Below are 9,644 nucleotides of genomic sequence, written 5' to 3'. Positions count from 1 at the left end.
GTGTGTCCGAAAATGCATAAAGAGAAAAACATCTGATGAATGATAAGCAATAAATCAAGATATTGTTAAACGATTGAATAACGTGGGCGTGTCTATTAAGAAATTTAGTTAGCTTAAGGTGGCATTTTTTTTGAAAAATGTACAATGGTTTTTATGACCTGTTAGAGAAATTCGGAACGTTATTATTTATCAGACTTGAAGACAACAAAGGATATTGTCACAATTGAGACTCACTAGAAAGTTTTTACACACCATGTTTTTCATTTATTACCCCAATAAAATTGTCCCTTATTTGCGGTGTTTATACCAAAATTCTATTTATAGTCCGCTCTTCTGTTGACAATTTATTTGACATAAAGCAAAGCCAGCGCTATTTTGTTATAAAATGGGTAAACTATTAACAGGCCTGGCTCCGAAAATGCATTGTGTGAAAACATCTGGTGACTGATAGGATCAGGTAATAAAGGCTATTGTTAAATTATTGAGGAATGTAGGCGTGTCTATTAAGAAATTTAGTATAAAAGCGGCTTAGGAAATGATCAAAATACGCAGTCGATCTTCAAACATCGAAAGATAAACATGGATCCGGAAACTCTCCGTACAACATTGAACGAACTGACTATAAATAGACCAGAGGACTGTAATACCATAGAAGAATTGGAAAACCTAAGGGATCTAATTCCGAGTCCCTTAAGAACTGAATATGTAGATCGCCTAGCGAAACGACAAGAAGAAATTGAGCTGGGTATACACGAAGAAGCTCAAATCGCTGACTTCAACAGCTCGCAAAATGACAAAGAGATAGCCGCATTTTTAGACGGAAAAGATCAAGGACCACCCGCCGAGGAGATAATATTGAATGATACCTTGGAGAGGGAGAACGGTTCTGAAGAGACGCTTTCTGACGATGATATCGACGTACAATGGGGAGGAGGAGAAACGGACCAACCCGCACCTATTGACAACGTACCTTCTTGCGAGATAATAGGGCAAAGTGAGAGATTTTAGAAACATTTTAACATGTATGGCCGAGAGGTAGTACTTAGAGTTACTGACGATCCCGTCGCTAGTGTATGTACCGTAACCAAATGCATCCTTAGTAAGTATAGACCTACAGACTACGTCCAAATTACTTTAAAGAGTGCGGCGAATATTTGTAGGTCTGAAGTTCTGAACTAGAATTATCCTTTAGAAGAGCTGATCAAGTAGACCCCAATATTCTTTTTGACCAGCTTAGTGTTATGCTCTATGATGACGAAATGGAAGCATTTTTCCTAGGTCCTGTTAAAATTATTTTTAGCATTGTAAGAATACCGGAGGGTAAAGGGCGCCCTGTAGCACGAGGGATTAAACCTTTCAATCTATTCTGTAAAGATAGACGAGGTATTGTACGTATAGTCAATTCTGACAACCTGTGTTTAGCTCAAGCGTTATGTTTAGCTATGACTCATAGAGCTTACGCCGACGATACAACGGGTGACAAGACTCTAAAAACGCGATATGTAACTATATCTAAAATAGATCCAAAGGGCACACTACAAAGAAATGAGGCTTTAGATTTATGTTATAAGGCCGATGTAAAAGTTAGTGAGTGTGGGACTGCCGAATCGTTTGAAAGGTTCAAATCTTATTTAAATCAATATTCGATTTTCGTCTACAAATTCGAAAATAGCGTCCCTGTTTTGATTTTAGGCGAAAATGATCCATATGATACTAGACCCCGCCTCTTTTTATTGAATGAAAATAACCATTATAACGTTATTACAAAATTAAGGCCACTTTTTAGCCACGACCGATTCTGCGAAAAATGTCTCGTACCCTATTGGCGAATACAGTCCCATAAATGTAATGACTTTTGTTTTAGTTGCATGAGACCCACTATCTGCCAAGGTTCCCAGATAGCTTGTGAGTCTTGCTTACGGAAATTCTTAGGCGATGATTGCTATCAAAGCCACTTAGCATCTTCCAGCAGTAAAAAGTCCCTATGTGAGCGCCTTTTTCACTGTAAAGACTGTTTAAAAATTATTGATTTTTCCCGAAGAACTGAGATGCATACGTGTGATGAGATTTATTGCCAGGTCTGTAAGAAATATCAGCCCAGCAATCACTTATGTTATATCCAGGTTATCAAAGCCAAACCTCTGGAAGTGCCATCCGTTAAAAAGCCTAGACCTAATCAGCCAAATCTTATGTACATTTTCTTTGACGTAGAATGCGTGCAAACGAAGGTGTGTCAGGAAAAGTTAGGAGCCTATGAACACCAGGCTATCCTATTAGTCAGCATAACCGTGTGTGAGCATTGTATAGATGAAACATCCCTAAATTTTAACTGTAATATGTGTAGTCAGTTTGGTAAGCGTAAGCAACAATTTTCAGGCGGTAATCCTATAGCTTTATTTTTAGATTATTTAATGCAGTTGCATGCCGTTAAGAACGTCATCATACTGTCTCACTATGGCAGTAATTATGATAATCAGTTACTAATTCGAGAAATCATAAATAGAGATGAAAAATTCGTTCCATCTTTGAAAATTAACGGAACTCGAATTTTAGAAATGAAATTGTTTAACTTGCTATTTCTTGATTCCTATAATTTCATCCCTGTAGCTTTAGCAAAGTTTCCCTCTACTTTTGGTATACCCGACGTAGCCAAAGGGTATTTTCCACATTTTTTATTCAATGTTGTAGAACATAATTTTGAAGTATATAGACAGAATGAAACCAACTATGTTATAGAAACTAATCTCCCCCCTATCGAAGCTTATGGTTGTCAATATTTTACAAGGAAAAATTTAGATATCTTCTTAAAATGGCATAGCTCCGAGGATAGTAAAGGTCACGGTTTCGACTTCCTGAGTGAACTCAATTATTATTGTGAGAACGATACGGTTTTACTATTCCTAGGATGTTTAACTTTCCGTACGCTACTCATTAAAGTAACTGGTGTAGATCCATTTAATTGCGGCGCAATTACTCTTCCTGGCGTGTGCTCTTATGTGTTTCGCCGAAATTATCTTAAACCTGATACTATAGGCATCATACCCGCTAATTATTATAGACTTAGCGAAAATCAGTCGATAGGGGCTATAGAATGGTTAGAGTGGACTGCACACAAAAGAAACATAACTATCCAATCCTCCTTTAGAGGGAAAGAAACCAGAATCAAAAAACTTAAAGTAGACGGATTTTGTGAAATCAACAAGGAAATATTCGAGTATTGGGGGTGTTTCTATCATGGGTGTAAAATACACTTTCCTTTAAACAGAAACAAGGCTTTGCATGGAGACCCTGCGCAAACCTTGAATTCCAGATATTTTAGAAGCATGATCATGTTAGCCAAATTAGAATCTCTCAATTATACATTAAATGTCAAATGGGAGTGCGCATGGCAGAAGGAAAAAGTAAATAAACCCGAAATAATAGAGTTTTTAAACCATAATGATATTATGCCTAAAATAGTAAAAAGATTAGACCCTCGTGATGCATTCTTCGGGGGGAGATGTTGCGCAACAAAACTATACCATAAAACAACAGGATCGGAGCGAATTCACTACGTGGATTTCACAAGTCTATACCCATTCATTAATAAAACCACCAAGATACCTATAGGACATCCTGAGATCATATTAGACGATTTTCCTGACATATTTTCGTTTGATGGTCTTCTTAAATGTGACATATTACCGGCCCAAAACCTAATTCATCCCGTTCTGCCCGCTCGTATTAATGGAAAATTAACATTTCCATTATGCTACACATGTTGTAAAACCCAGTTTCAAGGTGATTGCGAACATACTCCTGAAAAAAGAGAATTGAGAGGCACATGGGTAGTCGACGAGTTACGTCATGCAGTAGAGAATGGTTACACAATCACACGAATGTACGAGGCTTGGTCATACAAAGTGACACAGTACGACCCCAAAACAAAACAGGGAGGACTGTTTAAAGATTATGTTAATACCTTTTTAGAATACAAAACCCTAGCTAGCGGCTTCCCGGCAGATTGCCAGACTCAAGAAGATAAGGAGAACTATGTCAAAAGCTTCAAAGACGAAGAGGGTGTAGAACTGGATATCACTAAAGTAGAGAAAAATGAAGGTCTCAGATGTCTTAGCAAACTTATGCTCAACTCTTTTTGGGGTAAATTTGGCCAGAAAACAAGACACACCTCTACCGAACTAATCAAAGATGCCAACAAATTGTACGGATTAATATTAAATCCAGACTTGGAGGTTAAAAGTTTACTAACAATCAACGAAAACACCGTACTAGTAAAGTACGAACACATCCTAGAAAACGAGTTCGTACACAAACATACAAACGTAGTTATCGCTTGCTACACAACATCTATGGCTCGATTACATTTACTAAAACATCTTGAAAAGGTCGGAGACCTTTGTTTTTATTATGACACGGATAGTTTAGTGTACCTCTCGCCAGACGGCGCACATTTGCTACCCACAGGCGATTATTTAGGGGAACTAAAAAATGAACTAGAACCCTATGGCCCAGATGCGTATATTTGCGAATGGGGGAGTGCTGGACCAAAGAACTATTCTATGGATATTCTAGACCCTAAAACCGGCAAAAAAACTAACATTATCAAAGTTAAAGGATTTTATTTAAACGCCTCTACTGAAAATTATATAAATTTTGAAACAATGAAGAATCTACTAGGCGTAAACAATGAAGGTGAACCTCTAATGAACTCGGTTCAAGTCCCTATTGGTCCTCAAATCAGACGTCTACAAGATCACACTCTGATCACGATCAACCAGACCAAAACATATCAGGTCGTAGTGGATAAAGTTAGAATTCTACCTGACTATAAAACTGCCCCCTACGGTTATATTAACTAGAATCCTTGACATTTTCCACATAAGTTACTTGTATATATTTTAGATACCCAGTATCAGTATTTTAATTAGTATCTCAAGTATTATTTTTAGTATTATTAACGTATTTCAATTAATAATATGTAACAATATTTTAACGAATACGCAGCGTTTTTGGTAATATTTTTGCATTTAGTAAGCTTTTTTAATTAGTATATATTAGCACTTTAGTATAAAAATAAGTATTGAATTGTTTTGTATAAGTGTAATTTTTATTTTTTGATGATAATTATAACGTTTTTTTAGTAATATTTCCATATTTTTATCAGTAATCGTATATCAGTATTTTAGCGCGTCAGAAAAAATATATTTTTTCGTCAATCCCGTGAACATTTTAGTTTAATAACTAGCCTGATATTTGTACTGAAATCGTATAATAACCATTATTGCTTTTAATTCATATTAAAAGTAGTATTGTTATATTTTCTATGAAGGTACAAGGGTATATATGCACTTAATAATCTCGCATGCAGTAGTATTGCTATACTTTCTAAGATGGTAAATGTTTATGTGCTTAATCATCTTGTACTACCATTTTTTTTGAAGTAGTATTAATTTTGCATTTTAGTGAATTTGTTTGATATCAAAATCAGTGTAATTCTTGCTTTTTGATGATGTTTTTAGTAACGATTGCGCATTTTAACTGTATATCAATATTTTAGCGCGTATATATTTTTCAGTCAATCCAATGAGGATTTTTAATTTAATAACTAGTATTGTGCTTATTTGCCATGTATTCTATGTAATTCGTATGTCCTGATGTTTTTTTTTTTAGTAATTTTTTGCATTTTAGCTCAAGTAATTGTACTTATTCTCCAAATTCGTGTTAAAACTAATGTGAATCAATTTAATTAATGGTGTTTTATAGAAGGTACATGGATATATATGTACTTAATAATCTCGCATGCAGTAATATTGTTCTATTTTCTATGATGGTAAATGTTTATGTGCTTAATCATCTTGTACTACTATTTTTTTGAAGTAGCATTAATTTTGCATTTTAGTGAATTTGTTTGTTATCAAAATCGGTGTAATTCTTGCTTTTTGATGATGTTTTTTAGTACCGATTGCGTCTTTTAACTGTATATCAGTATTTTAGCGCGTATATATTTTTCAGTCAATCCTATATGTTTGTTTAATTTAATAACTAGTATTGTGCTTGTTTGCCATGTATTCTACGTAACCCGTATTTTCTAATGTTTTTTAGTAATATTTCGCATTTTAACTCAAGTAATTGTACTTATTCTCCAAGTTCGTATTAAAACTAATGTAATCCTTATGTTCTGAGTTTTTTTAGCTGTACTGCTTCATTTTAACTTCTAATCAAATGCCAAACTGTGCAAAAACTGCCGTATTACCACGTTTATGGTATTAAAATGTACTATTGTTCTAACCTTGTATTTCGTTTACTAGCTATAACACCCTACTGTAGTACCGCATCATAAGGTTAGTTGAACCTTTTTTCAATGTAAACCTTATCTCACTTAAAACTAGTTCTTTAGTATAACATAAACATACATGGATACCTTAAAATCATACAGGACGGTGTAGAAAGGGTTTACTTGAACTTATAGAATTACCAACACATTATACCCTAAATGTACGCAATATCCTAAAAATACACCTAATAATAACAATACAAAGCATACATCCTTACTGTAGAACTTAGTCTTTGCTTAATTTTCAATAAACTACGTAAACCTAATCTAGTTCTTTAGTATGGCATAAGCATACATGGAGAGACCTTAAAATCATTCAAAAAAAAACATTACGGGACGGGTGCGTGTAGAAAGGGTCTACTGAACCTATAGAATTACCATTAAATCATCCACTAAATGTATACAGTAGCCTAAAGATACACCAAATAATAACATTATGGACACTGAATGTCGTCACCAAGTCACATCACGTCGTACCAATACACTAAAAACAAATTCAAATTTCCCGCCAACAATATCACGTGATACGTGCCGTTTCCCCCCCTCCAACCATATTTTCCCCCTTCAGGCACGGTACCATCTAGAGGAACGAGATAGATAGAAAAGGGGGGGCAACAAATGGGGCTACGTAAAGGCCGCCTGTATACCGAATTAATTCGGTATACAGGCGGCTATACTCTCTACCCTATTCCGCGGTGTTTATGACCACTATAAAACGGGAAATACCAGAGGGCAGGTTTTCAGTTCTAGATTCGTAGTAGGTTTCGGAAAACATTTGCGCCTCTAATTATTATGTTTTGGAAGATACTCTAAGGAAAAAAAGATGACGGTTCAATCAGGGAAGAAAGGGAGAAATGACTATGGCCCATCTGCGAGTATGAAAGTCTCTCAGCGTACCTTGGCCACGCACCAACCCTACGATAGGCGATTTTTCATCAGAGCCATTGTATTTGTGTTAGGACAACCTTCTTTTTTAAGACACAGGGGGCATCCTAGACGTTTCTGCACCGGTCCAAAACACTGAGAATGCTGGAAGGACTCCTTTGCCGTAGATAGGTGTAGAGAAGCTGCGTTATGAGTGTAGAAATTTGGACTCCAACCTCTCCTTCAAGGTGCCATGATCGCGGTAGGGGCACGGTTACGTTGACCCACCCTGTTCTTCCTCCTTGGGCGCTGAAATTTAATTTTGTTTAAAATTAACCGATTGAGGAAGTTGCCATAATTTAATTCATAAATTTTAATGAATATACTGCAGTTTATGATAACTTTATAATTAATGATGTAGCTTAATTATAAGTTTAAAATTAACCGATTGAGGAAGTAACTATAGTTTAATGAATATTATTCTGTAATTTAATTAAGATAAGGTACTATAGTTCAAATTTCAAATTAACCCAATGAAAAATGACTGTAGTTTAATTACTAGCTCTTGATTTTATTAATAATAGTAATGCCAATTTATAACCAATTATAAATTAGCCGGGGTCATCATATAATGAATATAGTAATACTAATTTCAGTCACTAGAAGGCGTGCAAAAGTGTAATGCGAACCGGGGTCGTCTTGTTGGAAGAAGGTACACATGTTTTCTCATAGCTCTGGGCTCCGTCTTGCTCTTTCTCGTACATGCTCGACCTGGACGGTTAGTAACTTAACCCCAGCAACATACTAGAAATTGCGTAAATTTCATTAATAAATATTTTAATGTCGGTTTCTTTCCTATAATATATATTTCTTAGTTTGCTTACACAAACTTATCTCGTCATATTCCATCAATGCATTGAGATTTGCTTTCAATTCTGATTTCAGAATTCAGAATTATTGGGAAACTGGACATGAAATCCGACAGAAGTATCTAATGCATGGGAATGCGTGCTCAAAGTATATGAAGAAAGAACAAAGCATGGTATTCTCGAAGACGTCTTTTCATGATATCAGCATCATGTTTATACTATTCGCGGTTTTAAACATACTGTCCATTTTAATCTTTTTCGCTGAAATCTGGTATGCGCGGAAGAATTCAAGGGTAGAGCAAGCTCTCAGAGAAATGGAGCTGGATATATATTTCAGTTGAATCACGAGCTTTGATTTCCTTGTAACTGCAATGGATTGGTTCAAATGCATTGACGTTAAAACATGAAAAGAGAGTGGAATGTTCAGTATTTCTTCTCAAACTTTGCACTCCTCACTAACATGAAACAAGGTAGAAAAAATAGCGTTAAATATTTCGAATATACGCATAAACAGCTTTCGAAATAATAACTTGAAACATAAGTCGCCGATAACCAAGGCATTTTATTTGCAAATTTTGAAAATTCTATAATCTGTGCAATTATTAAGATTGTTTAATGTTTAACCCATTATTTATGATACTAACCATGTCGAAATCATGAGTTCATTTCTTGATATTTATCTTAAATCTGATCATCATATTAATAGCCTAAGATGGAATCAGATGCGTTCAAAATTTGTCACACATCTTTCTTTCTTGGGATCGAGTTAACATTGATCTGACAACACAATACAAGAAATGGCTAGCACAGTATTCTACAAAGAAAAATTTCGTCTATTCGTCGTAAATCGAATATAATGAATAATGTGACGCTTTGATAGAGATGTGAGTCGGTAATTTACCGTCCGTAAATTACCGGTAATTTACCAAATACCGCGTAAATTACCTATTTATATCTAACCGTAATTTTAGAATGGTAATTTACCGGTAAATTACAAAATTACCGCGTTAAAAAGCCTGTTAAAACATAAAATACCATAAATTACGGTAATTTATGTGATTTCAAAATTTTAATCGGTAATTTACAGTGGCGCCGCCAGGGGGTAGGCTGGGTAGGCTCCAGCCTACCCGTAAATTTCAGAGGGGCCCCGAAATGAGGTTCCCATTGTATTAAAATACCATTATTACAATATTTTGATCTAGGCCTACAAGGCAATTTACTTTAGATAAAGTTTCACAAGGATGATGAGCCTTATCGCATCTGATTTTTACAATATTCTAGAAAATGGGAAATGGGTTAACACTTTCATGTTAAACGTTTTTGACTAGCCAGAAAGGTTATCTCGCTCTTTGATTTTTAGCCACATTGTATGATGCACATCTACGATGAGACTTTTAGTTGACCCTGCCCTGTTGTCATTCTCGTAGTAGTAGTAGTGTAAAATTTTTGGTTCGTCATTGAAGGGAAAGTGAATGAAAGAGGATTGTGGTGAGGTGATATTTTTCGTTCTTTTTTACAAGGATGGAGATTGTAATAGTAACTTTATGCATTTCGCTTAGTTTTACAAATGAGGTGGA

General features: G+C 35.3%; 1 protein-coding gene across 1 annotated transcript; it reads left to right on the top strand.

Annotated features, from left to right (window-relative positions):
- The first annotated feature begins 579 nt into the window (after positions 1 to 579).
- LOC149650634 (uncharacterized) lies at positions 580 to 5,146 on the top strand. The gene is made up of 3 exons (XM_089849117.1): positions 580 to 598; positions 710 to 994; positions 3,970 to 5,146. Exons 1-3 carry the CDS (start codon positions 580 to 582, stop codon positions 4,857 to 4,859), a joined length of 1,194 nt encoding a protein of 397 aa, XP_089705243.1. The 3' UTR covers positions 4,860 to 5,146.
- The last annotated feature ends 4,498 nt before the right edge of the window (positions 5,147 to 9,644 follow it).

This window comes from Phalangium opilio, unplaced genomic scaffold, assembly GCF_054372755.1.
Source record: "Phalangium opilio isolate 3A_F unplaced genomic scaffold, DU_Popi_V2 ptg000085l_1, whole genome shotgun sequence".
NCBI lineage: Eukaryota > Metazoa > Arthropoda > Arachnida > Opiliones > Phalangiidae > Phalangium > Phalangium opilio.
The sequence above is the reverse complement of the archived record's forward strand: the minus strand, read 5'-3'. Positions and strand labels throughout refer to the sequence as shown.

Excerpts from the sequence above, each read along its gene's own strand:
- LOC149650634 (XM_089849117.1), top strand. Across the intron at positions 995-3,969 it reads TTGCGAGATAATAGGGCAAA|AATACAAAACCCTAGCTAGC; the intron begins GTGAGAGATTTT and ends ATACCTTTTTAG.